This window comes from Condylura cristata, unplaced genomic scaffold, assembly GCF_000260355.1.
Source record: "Condylura cristata isolate star-nosed mole 26May11 unplaced genomic scaffold, ConCri1.0 scaffold00028, whole genome shotgun sequence".
NCBI classification, from domain to species: Eukaryota; Metazoa; Chordata; class Mammalia; order Eulipotyphla; family Talpidae; genus Condylura; species Condylura cristata.
The window spans coordinates 26014732-26036307 of NW_004567129.1; the positions used below are offsets into that span (position 1 = coordinate 26014732).

Genomic DNA, 21576 nt, shown 5'->3' on the forward strand with positions numbered 1-21576 from the left:
TCAGGAGTGTTTCCAGTCCCGCTAGGATGCTATAGGCGCCCCGTCTATGGCCCAGCAGGCCCCCTCGCACCCCCGCTCCCGGGCCCCCTCAGCCTCCACCTCCCACCTCGGTCCCATCAGCATCTCTGCTGACCTTGTAGCCACCAGCCACAGGGGCCTCCAGGTGGCAACTGCGTAACCGAGGCCTTGTCCCAGCAAGACACAAGGTGACCCCGCAGCACTGTCCCCACCCCACCACAGGGGTCGAGGACCCCGAGATTTCCTCCTTCCTGGTCCTGTTCTGAGAGGCAGGAGTCTGGAGAAAGGCCTGGCTCCTGAGGTGAGGGGCGAGGACCAGCCCCCTCCCCCCTCCCCCCACCTGAGACCTCTGTGACCTCGGAGACCCAGGGGAGACCCAGGGGACACCTGCCTGAGGTCCAGGAGAAGCCTGGGGTGGGCGGCTGTCTCTTTAAGACCAGAGCTGGGGGAAGCGCCCCTGAGCTGGGGAGTGAGGTTTGTTCTCAACCTGCCCAGGTTTGCCCAGGGCGTGGCTGGATAAAGGCAGGCCCAGAGGCGGCTGCAGCCCACTCGGAACCTCCTGGCTGCCTGGTGAGCCTCACAGGTGAGGGTTGGGGCCCCCTCCCTGAGCCCCGCTCTTGGCTCTGTGCTCACAATATCTCTGCCCTGGCCACACAGCACCTCTGCTGGGAAGGGCCCTGGAAAGGTTTATTTTGGGGGGACAGGAGATGAAAGAAAGCCCCTAATGCTATTCTGCCCCCATCATTCTCCTCTCGGGCTGGGGTGTAAGACCCCCAAGTGAAGCCTGATTAGACAAGGGGTATCTGAGGGGGCCAGAAGTATCTGGATTGGGGGGTATCTGGGTGGGGAGCGGTAGAGAGGGTGGATGGGGGTGTCAGAGTGGATGCGGTTGCTGACTGGGTAGACCCAGAGTCGGGAGGGAACCTGGGGCTGGAGTGGGCCTGGGCAGGGACAGCTGCTTCCTGTGGAAGCTATAAAATGGGGCTCCTTAGACCTGGTAGGGCCAGGTTGGGGAGGAGGGCAGCTGGTGGGCAGTGGAAACAGCCTCTGGCAGTGTGGGCACCTCAGGGCTGGAGGGAGCAGGCAGGCTGGGCCAACACCAGCCCAGGCAGCAGCTGGGGCCTCCATCAACAGCCTGAGTGGGGGAGGGTGGAAACCAGGCATCAGCGCCCCAACCTGGGCTGGGGGGGGCGGGGCAGGCTAGGAATGTGAGGCTGAGACCTGTTTGGGGGTGCCCTGGGGATGGGGCGTCATGGAGGAGGTCTTGCTGGTCTGAGGGTTTGGAGGAACCCGTGGGAAAAGGCATAGGAGCTGGGACTCTGGTCCCGGGTCTCCAGGGGTGCCACAGCAGTGGGGGTTGGGGGGGTGCTAATCACAGCCTGATCCCTCAGGCCTCGAAGATTCTACAAGAAATAAGCAGGAGAGCTGAGAACAGTGTGGGCATGTACCCACAGGCTTTGCCTCCTATGACCAGCATCGGTGTCACTTCGGGGTGTCAAGGCCTCAGGAGGTGACTCCAGATAGCAGGTCCTTCTAGGCCTCACCTAGGACCACCGGGTTGTCCTGCCCACATTCCAGCCCCCCCAGAACTCTGTGGGGCCCTAAACACCTTAGCAGTGCTCCTGAAGCGACAAGCAAGAAAGGATATCCAGCCCTGGACCTGGGGTGTGCCCCGGGAGAATGGGGGGAGGGAGTGAAAACATGCAGGAAGCAGAAAAAGACCTGGGGTTCCCAGGAGGGCAGGGAGAGGCGGGCACACTCTCCCGCTTTGGCAGGAGCCTAGTGACCCAGCAGGCTTGGGGGCACAGCACGGCCACCAGTGAGCTGCAGGTATCAGCTATCACAGGTGACCTGGGCTGGCCGGTGCAGACAGTGGAAATGGGCAAGGTCGCGTGGGGGGGCCTTGGCTCGGGGGCGTGAGTCGGCCAGATCTTGGGATGGTGGCAGGGCCATGGCCCCGGCAGGGACAGCGCAGGGGTGCACAGAAGCTGGGGGTGGGGCAGGGACTGAGCTGAGGAAGGTGCTGGGGAGTGTGGTGCTGGGCTGGCCTCGAGGAAGAGGAGTGCTGGTGGCAAAGAGGAAATGTTTGCTGGGAGGAGCTAACCGGCTGGAGCTGGGCTAGCTGGGTAGGGGTGAGGCTGGGGGAGGGGCGAGGAGCTGGGGCTGGGAGACTGGGGGGCTCCGGGAAGGGCGAGGGGGTGTGGGGGGGCGTGAGAGGGCTGAGGCAGAGCAGAAACAGGTGGCAGGAGTCAGACCCCATTCTTCTCCCAGCCCTCCCCACCCCTCCCAGGCCCCGCTCCCTAGCCAGCAGCCTGGGGGGCCCAGGGCTGCAGAGTGTGGGCTGGGCCGGCAGGCTCCGAGCTGTCTGTGGGAGACACTCCCAGGAACCCGGGCCTCCTGCCACTTGCCTCCCCCACCCCTTTCCCAAAACACCCCGAGGCCCTGAGAGTCCTGAGCTGGCAACAGCCAAGCAGAGCCACCATGTAAATACCACCTCCTGGCAAGGTGACCCTGGGCACTCCTCCCCTTCTCAGAGCCTCAGTTTCCCCGTCCGTAAGGCGGGGGTCACGAGCGGCAGCGCCTCCCTCACCTGTGGCAGGGGAGGGGGTTCACTCAACACCCCATTCCGAGTCTCCCTCTGCGGGTGTGTGCACGCCCCGCCCCCACCCCACTCTGGGGCTCCACTCCCAGCCCAGTGAGTTGCCAGGATGCCAGCTTTCTGCCCTGAGGCCACTGTGCACCCTGGGTGGGGAGCGAGTGGGAGGAAACCGGCACCAGAGCTTCAGCCCCAGTGTCCGGCGGGCGGCCTTGCTCAACCTGGACCCTCCCCTTGACCCGCCAGGCGAGGCCTGACATGGACGCTGTGGCCCTGCGGCTGCTGGTCCTCCTGGCAGGTAAGCACTTATCCGCCAACTGCCTTCCCTGGAACCCCCAGCAGAACCCCAGGGGAGCGACCAGGCCCTGAGCATCTCTCTCCCGCTCTGCCTCCCCGGAGTGGGGTGCTGATTGTCAGGGGCACCCCGTGTGCTTACAAAGGGGCCGGTGGGTGAGCTCACGGGATCTGTGGAGAGGAGGCCTCTTACGGAGAGGCCACACAGAGGAGGCTTGATGTCTCCAGGACATCAAGAAGGCTCCGCCCCAGCCCTGTGGCTTCAGCGTACCCCAACCCTTTCAGAGGGAGGTAAGGGGGAGACCCACGGTTCCGTAGCAAGTTCAGGAAACCTACGTGCCTCAGTTTCCCCGACTATAAATGGGGCCCCAAGGCACCTATGTGTAGAGAGACCAACCGTGAAGGTGTTGGAAATGGCGTGTGGAAAGCTGGGACCGCGGGAACACCGTGTCTGTGCTTTAAATATAATAAAAATCAGTAAGCTCCCTGATCAAAGTCCCGAGCGTGGCCCGGAGCTGAGCAGCTGCTGTTTCCGCCAGAACTGGACCCTTGTCCGGGTTTTCATGCATTACCTCAGGCTAACGTGGTATCCCATTCAGGGCGGTGGGGTACAGTCACAGATTAAAATAAGGCCAGTGAAGCCTCAGTTTCCCCGCCTGCCTGTAAGGTGGGGGTTCATGATTAGCGCCTCGCCTTAAAGGGGAAGGGTGTGCAAATGTCAGAGCGGGCGGAGCCGGAGACACCGGCTAGAAGACCTGTCACTGACACCATCTGTCATCTCGCTCAAACACACTCGGCCTCGGCAGGTCTGGAAACATCAGGGCCAAACGTGTTGGCCCGAAGCCACCCAGATTAAATCCTAGTGCGGCAGCCATGGCTGGGGTGGCTTACAGGTGCGGGGGGAGTCATGGGGCCTGGGGGTGCAGCTGAGGCTGGGTGGCCCTGCCCACTCCTTTGCTGAGACCACCCTCCCTGTTCTCCCCGCCCCCCACCCCCAGGCCTCTCTGCCCTGGACGCCAATGACCCAGAAGGTGAGACCTGATTCCTGCCCAGGCCCTGCCCCCTGTATTTCCCCCACAGCCCTGGATTCAAGTTCTCTTTCCTCTCCTTGCAGATAAGGACAGTCCTTTCTACTATGGTGAGAGCTGGTTCTCCCCCCTCCCCTCCCTTCCCCTCCCTCATCCTGAGTCATTCTGTGCTGAGGGTTCCAGGGCTGGGTGAGTCTGACTGGGGCCAGACAGGGGCACCCCAGCGAGAGGTTGGTCCGGGCTCTGAATGGTCATGGTGGACGAAAGGAATGGAAGGTGCAGCCTGGTGCTTGGGAAGATTCTAGACCAGCAGGAGAGACACACAGAAAGAAGACAAGTTACCAGAGGCTGCTGCCGTGGTTCAGATCAAGTGCTGGGAGAGCCCCGTGGCCTCTCTGCCCAGCCTCTTCCTCCCGGCTCGCTGTGCCAGGCCACAGGTCTTGCTGCCACGGCAGGGAGTCTCTGGCCCCAGACCTTTGTACCTTGTGATGGTGGGGGCACCTCCTTCCTGGCACCCCAGGGCCCCTCCCCCTACTCAGGCCCCTCAGAGAGGCCCCCCTGCCCTAGACGGGCCCAACCCTGTTTGTTTCCAGATTGTTTATCTCCACCTGACTGCCTTGGAGTCTCCTGTCCTTGTGTAAACAAGCACAAGGCACAGGAGACCTGGGGTTTGTGCTTCACCCCGTTGCTGTACCCCGGTGCCTGCCCGGCACACACGCCCAGCCTCTGCTGGTCCAGGGGGCCGGTGAGCAGGCTGAGGAGGCGCTGAGGGATCTCTGGGTCTCTCCTAGATTGGCACAGCCTCCGGGTGGGCGGGCTCATCTGCGCAGGGGTTCTGTGCGCCACAGGCATCATCGTCCTCATGAGTGAGTGGACGGGCCACAGGGGGTGGGCAGGGTGGGGAGCTGGGGCCACAGGGGGTGGGCAGGGTGGGGCTGGGGTCCCACTCCTGACGTTCCCCTTTTCCCCTAACAGGTGGGAAATGCAAATGCAAGTTCAGCCAGAAGCCCAGGTGAGGCCTCCCCAGCCCCCCAGTTTGCCTCCCCTTGCAGGAGTGAAAAAGCTGCACTCCGGGGGTCCAGGCTTCTCAGCTGATGATCCTCAGCGCCCTGAGTCCTGAGAAACTTTTGTCCTGGGATATCTAGCCCCCTGGGGATGGAAAGGGAGCCAGAAGCCCAGTCAGGGGAGGCTGAGAATGCTCTAGCCTGGGGGAGAGGGCGGAAGGGGGGAACAGATGGTCACTGCTTTATTCCCCAGCCACCATCCAGGGGAAACCCCGCCGCTCATCACCCCAGGTAAGACATGGGCAGAATGGGGCTTCCGGGAGCACAGATGAGGGTTGTTGGAATTCTGGAAACAATCCACCCACTCTCACAAGCTGATTCCACCCCTCCCCTAGGCTCCGCCAATAACTGTTGAGGGCGGATAAGAGAGCACAGCCGGTCCTCTCTTCCCCCCCGAGTCCTAGCGCTGTGTGGAGCGGGACCCCAGGACGGAATTCTCCTTCCTCTCCTCAGACGGCTTCGCCAGGACCTTGCCTGCCTCTGACCAAAGAGGGGTCTCTGCTCAACATTTTTTTTTTATCTAAAATGGCCTTGCCTTCTGCCCAAACAGCCTCAAGACTCTCTATGTGGGCTCTGGGGTGGGCTTGGGGGTCAGCAGAAGCTGGGTGTGAAACGGGGTGCTGGCATGGAAGCTGGCAGTCACGTTTCGGTTGGGAGAGGCCCAGGGCTGTTCTCTGGTGACTAGGTGGACAGAGTGGTCAGCACTGCACTTTTGAGAGGGCCAGGGAGTCCTAAGCGGAGCAACACTGGGGCCACCCCAGAAAAACTTGGGGTGTGGGATCATCCTAGCATGAGTATCGGGATAGCTTATGGTTACACAACACCCCAAGCCCTCCCAGTCACCCCAAGATCCCAGTTTATCAGAGAATACCCTTCCTAATGTCCAGATGTCCCTTTTAGGTGTGTGGGTAATTCCCCATGAAATCCAGTGGTCACGTGGTATGGGAACCTCCGAGCCTTGAGGCTCCCTTATAACCAGGAAGACCTCCCGAATGTCCCCATGAGCCACCCATAAAACCCTTCAATATTGTCTCCGACAGCTGCCAGACGTGACCTCAAGAAGACCCACAATAAACCTGTGACCTGCTCTTAATGCCTTTAAGTCTCCAACATCCCAGAGTCTCCTGATAATCACGAGGCCACACCTTAGAGACGCTGTGCCCTAACAACAGCTAAAACACACCCCCACTCCCTATTCGCACCTCCCCCCCCCCCAAGCCCCCACTCCATGCCCGGCTCCCATATGGCGCACCCCTCCCAAGGAGCTCACAAAAACGGCCGGGGGCAGGGGAACGGCGCGTTTATTGAGTTCACACGCTTTCTGTCCTCGCCCAGTCACCCTCGAGAAGGGGCACCCACTTATTCCCTGCGCTCGAGCGAGAGGACGAGCTTTGGCCTCGGCCAAGGCAGCTGGCTGGCGCGCAACAAGTGCAGAGAAGTTTGCCAGCGCAGCAGGGAAACCGCTTAGCAACCGATGACGTCAGGAGGCGGGCACCGAACGCGATTGGCCAGACTGAGTGCCGGGGAGAAAGGACGCTAGTAATTTCACCGCGAGCAGGAGCTGGGGGGCAGTGGGGCACTTACGGATCTCACGGGGTTCTGCAAAAAGTACCCCCACCTGACTTCTGTATTCGGGCTCTGTGCCGTGTCCCAGCCTGAGCCCCAGGTCACCCTTGGTGGGGGCACCTGCAAAGGTGTTGCTTAAGACAGGAAGGGCAGCTAGCACTTGCCTTGAACTTGACCTGCAATCGAGGTCCAGCCGTCGCCCCCAAGAGGGCCAGGAGCCAGTATGAGGGGCGCCCGGAGGCCGGGGACCCTCTGAGCCTGCCTCCCCCCAGCCACATGCAGGTTCCCTCGTCTCAGGCACTGAGGTCTAACTCGTGATGCTGGTAGATCTGTGTGGGCCCCTTGAAACAAGCAGCAAAGAGGAAGCGTCTACCAGCGGTGGCAATGTGGGCAAAGGCCCGGGGGGCCACCAGGGCGGGCGGCCCCAGCTCCTGCAGTGGCTCCAGGAGCCCCTTGTCGGGCTCAAGGCGGAAGACCCGGCTGAAGGCGAAGTCGCTGCCCAAAATGGCCAGCTGGTCCCTGGCAATGAGCAGCGGCTGGAAGACGTGAGCACCGCGGGCGGGCAGCTGCTGCAGCAGGCGGAACATGGAGCCGTCCCAGTGCATGACCTGCAAGCGTGGCCGCTGGTCAGGGCCTGCAGGCGGGGCGGGCCCCCACCCTTCTCTGGGCTTTGGGGGTCTCGAAACAGCTGGGGACAAGCCCCTAGCTCCTGAAGCTCCCGTGTCTTCCTGAATGTCACCTCCCAAACTCAGAGTCGCTCTTGTCACCTGCCTCTGTTACCTTCACACCACACAGTCACCTGCGGGTTGGCCCGGGGATGGTCAGGGCCCCCCACCTCCACTCCAGCCGCCTCCCTCCTGGGCATCACAGCAGCTACCCCTCGGCACCCCCCGCACCCGCCTCTGCACCCACACTTTAGCATGTGAACTCCTCAGTGCCTTCCAGCCTTGGAGCCCGACACCTCACTCCAGAGAGTGTTGGAAGGCGGGGACCATCTGCCTTGGGGGTTCCCATGTGTGGCCATGGTTAAAGTCTTGATGTGTGTGGGGGTTACAGTGTTCAAATTTGTGGGTGGAATCAAAATGTTGGGGCCAGGCTCAGTGCTGGGGTGGGGGGGTAATTAAGGGTCAGCCATCCTGGAAGGGTCAGACTTGGAGTCAGTGTTGGGGCGCGGGTCAGAGGTCAAGGATCAGCATACTGGGGGGGGTCAGATTGTAGCGGTCAGTCTGGGAGACCAAGTAGAGTGGAGAGGCCAGTGTGCAAGGCGGGGTGAGCGGGGAAAGCTGGGCGTACACTGGGTGGTCATCCCGAAAAGCCAGCGCTGAGTGCGTGGGGGCGCGGGGAGGGGGCCGGCGGCCAGTCAGCCCCGACTCACCATGGAGTCCCCGATGTAGCGCGTGAGGCACAGGAACACGTCCCCACCGGCCTGGAAGTGGCGTGTGGCGTAGACGTCCTCGGCTTCGGGGATGTCCGTGCGTCTCTCGAAGCGGCCCCCGGACCAGTGGAAGAGCACAGGCCGCTGGGAGGCGGAGGCCAGCAGCAGGTGGGGCCGGCCGTCCAGCTCCAGGGCCTCGGCGTCGGTGTCCCGGTGCCAGGCATGCAGGCTCTGGCGTGGGTAAAAGCCCGGCCCCTCGAGGCACAGCAGGGTGGAGCTGCCTGCCTTGGAGGCGTCGGCCACCACGAAGCAGGGCTGCTGGTCCAGCCACAGGACCTCGGCATCATTGGGCCGCAGCAGCTGCCGGGGGGCCAGGGCCTGCACGGGCGCCAGGCGCAGGCCAGGCCGGGGCCGGGCCCACAGCTGCGAGCCTCCCCAGAGGCGGGCCACCAGCACGAAGAGGCGCTGGCCCAGCACCAGCGGCTTGCAGGACACCACGGAGGGCGCTGTGGAGGAGTGGGGAGCAGGGCCCGGTCAGGCGGGCTCCTGGGGGCAGGAGGGAGGACTGGGCGGGCTCAGCAGCTCACCGGACAGCTCTTCCTCAGGCCGGAAGCGTTGCAGGCTGTAGTCCCAGGTGAGGATCAGGCAGCGGCCAGCGAACGGCTGCGCCAGGACCATGTGGGGCTCCCCCTGGTAGGAGAACGGCTCCACGCCCAGCGCCGACTCCCCGATGGTCTGGAACCAGGACAGCTCTGGGGATGGCAGGAGAGAGTCAGCCAGGCCTGGGGACCCCGGGGTCCTCATCACTGAGCCTCGGTTTGCACGGGCCTGGAATGCCCACATGTTTATACTTTATTTTCTAAGCTGTGTCGTTAAACAATTGCTTGGAAACAGACTATCGGCTGATTGATTCAATCCCACACCACGCCTAAGGCGTGCTCCGTTGCTATGCCCACTCTACAGATGAGGGAAGACGAGCAGCTGGCAGCCAGTGGTCCAACAAACCCCCAACCCCCCACTCCTTGCCTCTCCATGCATGAGGGTAGGGTCAGGGCACACAGCTGCCCAGCGGAGGCCACAATATTCAGCACCCCTCCGGCTCCGTGACTGCCCCCCAGTCCCAGGCAGGTGTGGCCACTTGTGTCCAAGTTCCCACCCTCTGCTTGCCTGCATAAAACAGTTCATCCAGGTCTCGGTCTCTTCCCACCTTCCCATACCTAACTGGCGTGTGGAAGTGCCCCAACTTCGACCCTGAACCAGGGGGATACCCGGGGCTGCCCCACGGGCCAGGACCACTCAGCTCAGACCACCCGCTTTAACTCATGGTGTTTTCAGCCTCTTTGTTCCAGCCGCTTAGGGGAGGCTGACCAGTGGGTGGCGATGGAGCTGGGAGCGGTGTGCAGGGAACAGAGCTTCACCGCACGCGAACGGGGGCCCCGAGGACGCCCACCCGAAAGAGATCTAAGAATCACCATCAAGTCATATCAGCTTCTGCTTGAAACCTTCCCCAGCTCTCCTCAGTTCTCAGGATAAAGTCCAGGTCCCTCTCTGTAGCTTTCAAAACCCTCCTGGGTGCAGCCCCTGCCTCCTACCCCACAGCTGCGTCCTTGTCTTCCTTCACTCCCCAAATCCTACCGTGGACCCTCAAGCAGGACAAGCTCGAGCTGTGGCCACAGGACCTTTGCACATGCTGTGTCCTCTGTCTCGGACACCCTCTGTCTTGTCTCACCCAGCTAAACGCTGGCCTAACGCCACCCTTTCAGAGAAGCTTCGTCCACACCCCATGGGAAGTGAGGTACGCCCTGACCCCCCTGCAGTGGTCAGAATGGGTAACATACGCCTATTAGTGTGATGCTATATGTGGTATCCTCTGCCCGCCCTTACGGCTGCACCCGAGCATGGGGATATCTTGGTCTGTGCAGTATGGGTATCGCCCCTCACAGGCCTGGCAGAGTGGACCTCAGTGAATGACTGTTTGAGCAATGAGCCTCGAGCTAAATTCGCTCATCCTGTGAGTCCCACAACATGTGTCTCACACACCAGTGCTGGGCGGCTGCTGGGGATAGTCACAGCTCTCAGGTGTGAGCTCGAATGTCCCCCCCTGCAGGAAGCCCTCCTGACTCCAGCTCGGGGCTCCCCAACTCCAGGCTGCCCCCATCCCTGTCCTGATCTTTCTGGCCCGTTCCTCTCTGGGTCATCGTCTCTGCCTTCCCCTGGTCTGTGGGTTCTGTGAGGGCAGAACCCAGGGGTCCTCACTGCTGCTGTGCCCCACCTGATGCCCAAAAAGGTAACAGAAAATAGTTATGCAAAGGCAAAAAGATCATAGGAAACAGTGTTCAAATGGTGAGGCTTGAATTCATTACAAGGGCGCCCTCCTGACCCAGGCCTGAGCATCACTATGTGACCGTTTGTCACCTCCAATTTACAGATGAGGAAACTGAGGCTCAGAGAGGCCAGGCGGCCGAGTCGGGGGTCTCACAGCCAGGAAACGGCACAGCAGGGATGAGGCGAACCCCTTGGTGCCGGTTGCTGCTCCCCCATCTTCTGCCTTCTTCTGGGAACCCCTGTCTCCCTCCCACCCCTCTGGGAAAGCCCCCACCTATAGCTCTACACTTGAACGTCCTGGGGTCCAGGTGGCGGAGCTGCATGTGGCTCAGGGCGGGGGGCCCCGCACAGGCCCCGGTCCCCACGCTGGCGTTCACGGTGGGCATCCATTGCAGCAGCCAGAGCACGCGGCAGTCGCACTGGAACGGGTTCCCGCGGAGGTCCCTGGGCAAGAGGCCGGCGCGGTGACCTCAGCAGCTGCAGGCCACGCTGCCCGCCCCCGCCCCCACCCCAGCAAGGGCTCAGACAGCGCCCATGGGCTGTGTGCACAGCATGTCAGAGCCACTGCAGCCGTCCCTGCTTGTGCCGGCCCCGAACCGACACGCTGTCCCCTCCCAAGTCCCACCCAACCACCTACCCAGCCCCCCGGAGCCTCACACGTGAGTCAGGGTCTCCAGACCTCGGAACAGGAACCTGGGGAGGGACTCGAGCTGGTTGCTGGCCAGGCTCCTGGTGGAGGGAGAGAAGAGGAGGAAGGAGCATCAGCAACTCAGATACCGGGGGTCCCTGGGCGTGGGGTGCGGGGTGCCGGGCGGGGCGGGCTGGGGTGGTGCAGAGGTGAGCCTGAGAGGCACGCACAGGTGTGTGAGTGAGCGAAGTCCTCTGAGGGCGTTCTTGGAGATGGAGCCGATCTTATTGTCCTCGATGAAGCTGTGGAGGGAAGGGGGTAAGTGGGGAACCCTGTGTCCCCTCCCACAGTACTTGAGGGGACTCACCCCATGGAAACTGTAAGCCAAAGGAACCTGCTCAGTGTTCCCCCAACACCTTGTGTGACCCCAAGGAAGCATCCCCGGAATCCTCACTTCACCAAGGTCCTAGCCTACAACCCATAGAGACGAGAGCCTGGCCCTTCGCATGGCCAACGCTGTCCTAATCACCTCACTGCCCTCCAATGCCAGCTCTTGCACCATGTCCACCAACACTACCACCATCCACGGGACCAACATCCACCATCCAGCATCCACCTCTGCCGCCATCACCAACCCTGGAACCCGCAACGGCCATCATCACCAACACCATGCCATGTCACCACCATCACGGCCACCACTGTCACCAAAACCATCACCTTCCACTTCTATCTTCAACACTGAGGCCACCAGCACCAAACCCCACACCGGCAACACAGCCTGTGTGTCAACACCAAGGTGGCAGCCACCATCTTCACCACCAGCCACAGCAGCCCCGTTATCCCAACACTCACACCATCGTCTACCACCAGCACCACTGCTGCCATGATGGCTGCACGCCAGCACCTCCATCATCACCAAATTCAGTACCAGTGACACTGGTTACACCAGCACCAGCACCTCCCTACAGCCATCGCCAACATCAACAGCAATACCGTAATGACCGACACCCTCAACACATCTAATTATCTTGACGCCAACCCCTCATCAGTATCCAACTCCATCATCAGCATCGCCGATCCAGCTTCGCTGTTGGTCTGGCATTTTTATCAACATCACCCCCACCCTGTCATCCTCAGTAACACCACTTCTCCATGAACAGTAGTGACAGGATCACCAGCCACCATTATCAACGCCACCACGGAGGCTAGTATGGCCATGCTGTCACCACCACCACCGCCACCGCCAACACTGTCACCACTACCGTCACTGATACCACCACTAACACCACCACACCATCACCAATATTACCACCACCACCATTACCAGTACCACCACAACCACCATCACTAATACCACCAACACCACCACTAACAACACCACCACCAACACCACCACTAACACCACCACCACTATCACCAATACTACCACTAACACCACCGCTATCATCAATACCACCACTTCCAAACCACCATCACCAGTACCACCACAACCACCATCACTAACACCACCACCACCATCACCAATACCACCACTAACACCACCACACCATCACCAATATTACCACTACCACCATTACCAGTACCACCACAACCACCATCACTAATACCGCCAACACCACCACTAACAACACCACCAACACCATCACCACTATTACCAGTACTACCACTAACACCACCACTATCACCAATACCACCACCTCCAAACCACCATCACCATACCACCAGTAACACCACCACCACCATTATCACCAATATTACCACTAATACCACCAACCCCATCACCACCATCACCATCACCACCACCACTACCAATACCACCACTATCACCACCACCATCACTAACACTACCACCATTACCAATACCACCACAACCACCATCACTAATACCACCAACACCACCACTAACACCACCACCACCACCAATACCACCACCACTACCACTGGTACTACCACTAACACCACCACTATCACCAATACCACCACCACCACCATTATCACCAATATTACCACTAACACCACCACCAATACCACCACCAACCCCATCACCACCATCACCATCACCACCACTACCAATACCATCACTATCATCACCACCACCATCACCAACACTACCACTATTACCAATACCACCATCTCCACAAACAACATAATACCACCACTATCACCAATACTACCACTAACCCCACTAATACCACCACTACCCCCCCACCACCATCACCATCACCATCACCAATATTATCATTGCCACCATCACCAATACCACCACCATCACCATTACCACACCACAACCACCATCACCAATACCACCACCATCACCATCACCAATACCACCACCATCACCATTACCACACCACAATCACCATCACCAATACCACTACCATCGCCATCACCAATACCACCACCACCACCATCAATACCACCGTCACACCATCATACCACAACTACCACCATCACCACCAATACCACCGTCACCACCCCCCAACTCAAAGCTGTTAATTTGAAGCAGTTCCTCTCTCTAGTCTCTGGGCACCCTCCCTGGATTCCACAGGCAGGTAAGGTCAAAATGGTCTCGGTCACCCAGGTCCTCGTGGGTCCGGATGCACTGAGGCGGGAGGGGAGCAGGCTGAGATGACAGTGAAGCCCCTGAGCCCACCCACCAAGAAGCCAGGAGGGACCCAGGTCCAGGGCGACAGGCCCCTGCCTCCCCGCTCTGGGGGCCCCGCTCCTGCTCCCACACGCCGGCCTCACTCACAGGTACTGCAGGTGGGACAGGCCAGCAAAGGCATCATCCTCAATCACAGAGAAGGAGTTGGATGTGAAGAGGCTGACAGGGGGCAAGAAAAAAATGTCACCACACCCTATCTGACACTGGTCCTCGGCGCCATCCCCAGCCCACAGTCACGCCATGAACACACATGCGCACACGTGTGCCAACCTCCACACGCTCATGCACGACCCAGCGCCCTCGAGCGGCCGGGCCCCACTCACAGCAGGTGCAGAGACGGCATCCTCAGGAAGCTGCCGGCCTTCAGCTGGGTGACCCCAGTCCTGACCAGGGAGCTGGGGACATGGGGGGTGGGGGGGTCAAGGAGAAAGCCGCTGTAATGTGCCAGTCCCGTCTGGGGGCCCTGGGAGGCCACATGGGGGTAGTGCCCTTCCACCCCAGAGGAGTCAGGTCCTCGCCCTCCTGGTTTGGCAGGGAGCCCGGCAGCACTGACCACCCCTCCCCGCTGCACCTCCTCCAGGACCCCAAATGCTGCCCCTGCCCTCTAGAATTCCCCTCCACTCCCTCCCAAATCCCAGCAGCCCCCTTTCAGGATCCAAGCATCCTTTGCTGCCCACTTCCCCAGATGCCCCCCACCGAGGCCCCAGGTCTCGCACTCCCAGGGCCCACCGAGGCCGACACTCACAGAGACAGCAGGGTCGGGGAGAAGCTCTCGGGGAGGTCCGGGGAGCCCTCACACAGGGCGCTGTCTTTGGAGCAGGAACAGCTCAGAGGACACTTTCCCTTGGGGGGTCTCCAGGCTGCCCCCGCCCCGGCCCCGGCCAGCAGCAGCAGCAACAGACCGCCTGCCCCTCCCATGCCCCCTCACCCCTGCAGAGGTACCCGCGTCTAGCTGCCCACCCAGCTCGGCAACCTGCTGCCACTACATGGCCCATGCCAGGCGCCCCTCCATGCCGCCAGCTGGCAGCGCTGCCTGGCTCCTCTCCTCACTCTCGTCCGGGTCCAGTCTGCCCCTGCCTGTGGCCTCCAGGGCGCTCACTTCTCTCTCCCTCTTTTCCGCTCTCTCTTTTTGGATGTCTGACTCAGTGAGCTCCCACTCGCTGCTGTCGCCAGTCTCCGCTGGCCGCTTTCTGTTGTGTCTGTGTGTCTCCCTCTGCCCGGTGTCTTTATTTCTGGTCTTCCTACCCCTCTTTCCACTTCCAAGTTTCTCCCCCTCCTCCCACGCCCCCTCTCCCTGGAGCTTTGGGGAAGGGATTCACTGAGCATTGGGAGAGCCCCGCGGGGCAGGATGAGGAGGAGGGGTCAGAGGCCATAGGAAGAGCAGCCTTGGGGAAAGAAGGGGAAGGCCCCACGGGAGGGGAGGAGCCACCGCGCCAGCCCGAGCGCTCTGGCCACTCCCAGCCAGCCCCCGGCCCAGCCTCAGGCTACCCCAGAGCGTGAGTGCAGAGGCTGGAGGGTGTGACTAGGGTGGGGACCTAGGGGCTCTGCCAGCAGGGGTGGTGGGAGGACAGGCCCCTGGGGGATGGAGCCACAGGGCCACTCCCGGCCAGCCCCCTCCCCGGACTCGAGAGGGCGTGGTGGGCGCTGTCAGCGAGGCTTAGCAGGGGGCCAGCTCAGGTCCCGTTGCGCCCTCTGGTGGCCATGCCAGGCGCGGCAGCTGCCCTGCCCCAGGCTCGCGCCCTCCCTGCCTGCCCTGGAATTAACCCCCAGCGCGCCTGGCTTCCTGGGGACATGGGCATGAGGATAGTGGTGCTGCTTCCCCCATCCCCCCACGCCCCCACCCCGTCTTCAGCTCGACTCTGTACCAGCCCCTCTAAAATTTCACCCATGAGCTCATTTCTGCTGCCTCTCTGGCCCTCTGAGGCTGATGCTATTATGTGGTGTGTTACGCAGCGGAGGTAAACTGAGGAGAGAGGTCAAGTCTTTTGAGGTGGAGTTTGCCCATCTGGGGCAGAGCCAGAACGCCCGCAGCCGGCTCCAGGGCTTGCCCGTGCGGACGTGCGTTCTGTCATTGGAGAACAGAACTCGTAGCTATTGATTGTTTTCATTTGGACGAAGCTTTTAGCAATGTGGGTGGATTTCGTCCGCTAAATAAGACAAACGCATGACAGACACTCGCTTCCCCAGCCTGGAATAGCAGTAATCATATTTATTGAGCCGTTCCGGTGGGCCAGTCACCCCGTGCCAGTTACTCACTCAGCGCTCACAACACCCGTCGGGGCGGGGGGTGTAACTCACTCCACTTTACAGATGGGGAAGCTGAGGGTGGCGCCGCCATCTGTCTCATGGCAGCAGGCACAGATCGGAGCCTGGCCGCCCGGTGCCCCAGGCAGGCTCTCAGCTCCTCCCATGTCTGCTAGTGCACAGGCTGGGGGTGGGAGGACTGGGGGGCCTGGGCGCGCAGGATGAGGGGGGCTCCACACCACCAGCCAGCCCGGGCGGAGTCACACAGACTGGGCCTGAGACATTCGGCCACCCTGAGCCTCAGTCTTCCCATCTGCCTTATGGGCGCTGGTGGCACCACTTCCCAGGAGGGTAGGTGCCCAGGAAGGTGACGAGCCAGTGTCTTCTGCTTGGGGTTCTGCGCAGCTGGGGCGCCAAGGACTTGTCTTGCACTCGGACAGCTCTGTGATATGAACAGGGCGCTGCGGGGTGCGGTCACCTCTGCTGTAGAGGGACCGTGAACCCCTTTAGCAAGTCATTGAAAAGATCAGGAATTCCGTGCCAGGGACACAGAGGGGACCCAGATAGGCCTGGCGCCTCCCTCACGGAGCACCCAGACCTGCACTCCTGGTGACAACCCCGAGGATGGGACAAGCCGCACGAACTTCTTTTCATGGCTTCTGAACGTATGCCAGGCCCTGTTTTTTTCTTTTACTTTTTTTTTTTTTAAGCTGTTTTCCCTGGATAATTTAATGTTTTAAGAAGATTATTTATTTATGCTTACCAAAACGGGGGTGTAGGCCAGAGGTGTGGAGGTGAGAGAATTCACCAGAGATAAGGGCAGGGAGCAGAACAGTCAGATCCAATGAGACACACTGCCGAGGGGAGCAGCGGGGAGACAGGAGAGGTCTGCTGCGCCCTGGGGGTCACTCCCTGGCCGGGGATCCAACTCGTGCTGCAATGGCCGCGGACAGCTTCATAGTGCAACCAGGGAGGGCCCTTCCCTGGATAATCTCAGATGGTCACTGCACCCTCTGAGCTGAATACTGTGACTATCTCCTTTCACAGGAGAAACGAAGCCAAGGGAGGTTAATTTGCCCCTTCACACAGCTGGAAAGCAGCTGAGCCTCCACTCTGGGGACTGACTCGGCCGGCCAGGGGCCCTCCAGGGCTGGCTCATCACTCCTCCCCAGCACTGCGTAAAAATCAAGGGTTAAAAGGGGGCCCACTGGTGGCCCTGGGGCGCAAGGCTGGGGGGCAGAGGCTCAGGCCGTGATGCCGCCTGGGTGCGCCGAGGCCGCGGGCACACGTGTGCGTGTCTGCATGTGTGTGTGAGCGCGTGTCCGAGTGTGAGTGCCCACCGGGCCCTCCTGCTGTCCCAGTACCTGGCTACCTGTCCTCAGCCACCAGGGGGACCATGGGAGAGGAGTCCTCTCCCTAAGCACTGCTCTCGGGCTGTCTCTACAGGGGAGTTAATAATAAGACAATGTGGTGTCAGCGGCCCCAGCCTCGCCCAGGTCATAGGCATGACCTTAGATTTCTCCACTTCCCAGGACGGGAAACAGGTCCTAGAGGCCACGTGGGTCCCCCAAGGTCACACAACTGGGGCGGCAGATCCAGGCCTGATCAGGGGTCTGTCGTCAGTGCCTGTGACCCGCCCTGGCCCGAGGACACCAGGTGCGTGGGCCTCAGGAGGGCCCGAGAGGCCCCGTGAGCACAGGGGGTGCGAGATTTGGGGTGCCATACATCTCCGCACCTCTGGTGGCGCCTCGGAGTATGGGAACACGGCAGGTGGGTCTGCGCGGTCTGGCCAGCTGTGTGCCTGCGCCAGGCCTGAGGTATGAATGTGTGTGCGTCCGCTGCACCTTTGTGTGAGGGTGGCGGGCTGTGGCTGTGCTCTGCCTGTCTCCCCGGCCCCCGCTTGGTGACTGTGCCCTCACAGTGTGCCGGTGAGGAGCTGCAGGAGGTGCTGGCTGCGGGCTGTGTTCTCTGTGTGCGCGAATCTGTCTGCCCGCGTGCTGCCATGTATGTGCATGTGGGTATTTGGTTGTGTGCGTCTGCGTGAGCCTTTGGGGGTGTATGTGTGTGCACCCCCCAGGGGGCCCTGCAGCCAGCACAGACCACACATACACACACTGCCACGTCCTCCAAGCAGCCCGCTGGCCCGGGGCTCCATAGAACACTGGGGTCGGGATGAGTGGGGTTCTGAGCCCTCAGGCGGGGGTGGGGGAGGGTGGGAGGCTTAGGTAATGCCCAAGAAGCAGAGCAGAAAACAGCTGACATTCGCCCTTCCACTTGGATCACAGGCTCCGAGTGGGCCGCTGGAGGCTTGCAGTTGGGGTGCATGTGTGTCTGGGTGCGCCTGTGATCTGTTCTGCAAAGTCCTGCCTGGTGGCACCTCCCCCCCCCCTTTCCCCAGGCCAGCGCCTGCTGTTGCTCCATCTGAGCTGAGAGAGTTAACCTCGCAGGCAGGCCAGGCCAGGGAGGGCTGGGCTGGGGGCCGCCCCCTGGCCCCCCTCCAGCCCAGGCTCCAGTTACAGCTGCTGGTTGGGGAGGGCAAAGCTGGGGTGGGGCTGGGAGGGGAGACCGCTGGGGCGGGGCGCCAGCTCTGGGCCAGGGGGTCCAAAGTGCTAGGCCTGGGGGCACAGCCGGATGCTTGGGGGCCTTCTTTCAGCAGGGGACGACTTGATTGGGGTGAGCGTCCTGCCCCGCCCCTCCCCTCCAGGCTGTACTCTGGGCTGTGCTGCCTATTTTGGGAGCAGGAGTGGCCAGCCCGAGGCAGCTTCCCAGGCAGGCCAGACCAGAAGGAAGGGAGAGAGCACTGGGATGCTGGGGCTCCCCGGGGTGGGGGTGCGGGTGGGCTCCTCCCTCCCTGCAGCTGCGTGCGCCCCGCTGGGGTGGGCTTTTTACCCTACATGTGCAGGCCTGGCCCTGTCACTGTTTGGGACACCGACCGAGGCCCAGAGGAGGTGTCTACATCTCCAGTCGTCCCGAACCCAAAGTTCTGCAGCTGTGTGCACACTTGGTGTGTCCACACTCCTGGATTCTGTCTTGTCTTCCGTCTCGCAATTCCTATGGCCTGGGCCTCATGTCACCCGAGTGTTCTCTGCTCCTAAAAGATGTCACTCCCAGGAAGCAGGAGGGGTGTTTTTTTTCCTTTTCTAGAGAGGCGAGGCTCTGGCCGTTCCCCTTGGGGCAGCCTGTGGGGCTTCAGCAGTCCGGCCTCACCCCGGTAGGGCTGAGCATGACCCCCGAGTGGGGGAAGGAAGGCTGTTGCCATGGAGGCCTGTGTGAGGCAAATTCCTCCAGGGTGAAGTGGGAGATATTTATACCCAGGGTCAGGCAGAGAGCGGGCGGCTGCGGAGGGCAGGGGAGCCGCGCTGGTCGGACACAGCAAGGCCGCGGTGGTGAGCGGGCAGGTGGGCCCTTGGGCGTGTCTCTGGCCGTCCGTCTCTGGCCGCTCTACCTGGGGAAGGCAAGGCCCAGGAGGATAGGTGTGGGGAATCTGGGCCTGCTTTGGGGGAGGCCCAGGCCTGGGGGCCGTCTCATCCTGCCAGCACTGTGCTGTTGCTGTGATCCCTTGAGTGGGGTGCTTTTGCTGCCACTGTGTCCCCAAGGAGAGGCACCCCTGTCTCTCAGGGTAGCAGGCTGGGTGGCTAACTTCTGGAGTTGTCCGTCTTTTGACTGTCTTTCTGACTTAGCCACTTCGGTTCAGGGCCTGTGGGGGTGGGAGGGCGGTGAGGTCACACGTTTCCTGACCCTTGGTGTCCCCCAGGAGAATGGCACTCCTCAGCCACGTCTTGGTTCTCTGTGTGGGTCTGGTCACCGTGGCCAACTCAGGTGAGTCTGGCAGCCCACTGCCCCCTTAGCCCCAAGGTGGCAGAGAGGAAGCCCTTCAGGAGATATAAGTTGGACACGCCAACTAAGCTGAGTCAGTTGAGGTGCCAGGAAGTTGGGGGTTTTATGTGGGTTTTGGTCACAGGCTGGTATTGGGGGGGAGGGGAGAGGATGCTCGGGGTCAGGCCCAGTCGGAGCGTGGGGTAGGAACAGGCTTCCCTTGGATGGTGGCATCACAGTTAAGCCCTGCCCTACCCAGGCAGAACAGGGGGGTGCAGCAAGGGCCAGATAGCATGGGCAGCCTGCTCAGGGGCCCACAGCCCCCAGATTCCCAGCCCAGGAAGGTAGCACCCCAAAAGAGTCTCGACGACCCTCCTTGTACAGGATGCTGGGAAGTACCGCAACACCTGATTTCGCTCTCTCTTTCCAGAAGCTCCACCGGAACACGACCCGTTCACCTATGGTGAGGGAGGAGGGGCGTCTGCCTATCCTGGGGAGCTGAGTTTGGGGGTGTGGGTTTGGCATCTCTGTCCATGTCTAGCCTTCTGGTTCTCACTGTTCACAGACCTGTCAGTCTCCTCTGCCCTCCATCTGGCTCTCTGACTGTCTTGACATCCCCTGGTCTGTTTCTCTTGTCTCATCCCTCTGTCTCTGATTTTTGCTCTTACATCTGCCTTTCATGGCCCCCTCTGCCCAGACTCCTCGCCTATCTTCTCCTCTCCTCTCACTGAAGCCCTTTCTTCTCTCCTCCCTGATTCCTCACCACTACTCCTTTCTTGTCAGAGACTCTTTGTCCCGATCACGGGTTATTGGGGGGCAACGGGCAGGGTCTCAAGGTGGGAGTGGCTTTGGCGAGTGGAGATTCCTAGAAAAGGGGGGAAAAAGGAAAAAAGGGGAGCGGGCGTGAGGAAGACACGGGAATGGGAGTTGGGTGCAAGTCTTCCTGCTCTGCTCTTAGCATAAGTTTGTACATTAGGAGCAAGCAGTAGGAGGACTGGGCTGAGAGATCACAATCATCTTTTTTCCTAAGAACAGTTTAGGATCGTATTGCCCTTTAGCTGAGATTATAATATCTGTTTGTTAGGATAGGCACATAAATTCATAAAATTTAAGGCTAACATTGTTATATTTACCACAGTGTTGATTGGCTAAAATAAAGTCCCTTTAAACCTTAAATGCTACTTAATGATCTTCATTCTCATTGAGACATCTCAGAGGGTAAAGTAAAGTCCAGGACTAGGGTTGGAGGCTGGGCTGGAGATGTGAAGGGGGATAAGGTGAGGTCGGGGGGCCAACGAGAAGTTGTGAAAGAAGGTAAAGTGGAAGACTAGGGTGGAGGAGTTTTCTGGTAGATAAATCACTAAGGGAGATAGTAAGATTCCTCATTTAAAGACTGAGCAATAAAAGCTTAAGTAAGAGAGTAGAGTGATAAGATTTGGGTTCTGGTCCGGGCAGTAAAAGAACTTTAATTATTTTTTAGCATGTTCTAGTACTGCCTTGTCTTACAATATTGATTTTGTTATCATTGCTTTTATTAATCAGCCAGTTGTAATATTACTTTTTGCTTTCTAGAGGAATTTCCTGTCTTGGGGCAGCGCTTGCTCACCTGAGCCGGGCAGCGCCTTATGAGGCTAAGGCAATCCGGTTGCAAGCTGATGGTTGCTTAGAGTATTTTGATATTACAAAAAAGAGAGGTCATAACATAAGTTAGCGTGGAAATTCTGATTTTCCAGAGCACTTCTGTCTCTATCCAGAATATGTCAGTCAATAGACTTTGCATAGCTTGTGTCACTTTCTCCCCATTTTGCCCTCCTCCATCCTTCCTCTTCCCTGTCTGCCCCTCCCCGCCTCTCTGTTACCCCCAGACTACAACTCCCTGCGAATCGGAGGCCTCACTATCGCGGGAGTCCTCTTCATCCTGGGCATCCTCATCGTGCTGAGTGCGTAAACTCTGCCT

General features: G+C 60.3%; 3 protein-coding genes across 6 annotated transcripts; 2 read left to right on the forward strand and 1 right to left on the reverse strand.

Annotated features, from left to right (window-relative positions):
- The first annotated feature begins 517 nt into the window (after nucleotides 1-517).
- Nucleotides 518-5547, forward strand: FXYD3 (FXYD domain containing ion transport regulator 3). Its single transcript, XM_004690575.2, has 8 exons — nucleotides 518-601; nucleotides 2861-2912; nucleotides 3907-3939; nucleotides 4023-4046; nucleotides 4728-4802; nucleotides 4912-4948; nucleotides 5194-5231; nucleotides 5336-5547. The coding sequence occupies exons 2-8, from the start codon at nucleotides 2873-2875 to the stop codon at nucleotides 5353-5355; spliced, it is 267 nt and encodes an 88-aa protein (XP_004690632.1). The 5' UTR covers nucleotides 518-601; nucleotides 2861-2872; the 3' UTR covers nucleotides 5356-5547.
- Nucleotides 5548-6284: 737 nt separating this feature from the next.
- Nucleotides 6285-14980, reverse strand: LGI4 (leucine-rich repeat LGI family, member 4). Its single transcript, XM_004690574.2, has 9 exons — nucleotides 14305-14980; nucleotides 13883-13954; nucleotides 13647-13718; nucleotides 11125-11196; nucleotides 10924-10995; nucleotides 10541-10710; nucleotides 8529-8693; nucleotides 7942-8447; nucleotides 6285-7174 (listed from the first exon to the last, which is right to left on the reverse strand). Exons 1-9 carry the CDS (start codon nucleotides 14475-14477, stop codon nucleotides 6860-6862), a joined length of 1617 nt encoding a protein of 538 aa, XP_004690631.1. The 5' UTR covers nucleotides 14478-14980; the 3' UTR covers nucleotides 6285-6859.
- Nucleotides 14981-18387: 3407 nt separating this feature from the next.
- On the forward strand, nucleotides 18388-21570 carry FXYD1 (FXYD domain containing ion transport regulator 1). 4 transcript variants are annotated; one of them, XR_001145874.1, is made up of 4 exons: nucleotides 18388-18476; nucleotides 19558-19622; nucleotides 20050-20082; nucleotides 21485-21570. XR_001145874.1 is itself a non-coding variant. In XM_012730564.1 (4 exons), the coding sequence occupies exons 1-4, from the start codon at nucleotides 18698-18700 to the stop codon at nucleotides 21565-21567; spliced, it is 291 nt and encodes a 96-aa protein (XP_012586018.1). In that variant the 5' UTR covers nucleotides 18646-18697; the 3' UTR covers nucleotides 21568-21570. The 4 variants fall into 4 exon arrangements, 3 of the variants coding, with proteins under 3 accessions (XP_012586018.1, XP_012586016.1, XP_012586017.1); XM_012730564.1 differs by lacking the exon at nucleotides 18388-18476 and adding an exon at nucleotides 18646-18807; XM_012730562.1 differs by lacking the exon at nucleotides 18388-18476 and adding an exon at nucleotides 18833-19201.
- The last annotated feature ends 6 nt before the right edge of the window (nucleotides 21571-21576 follow it).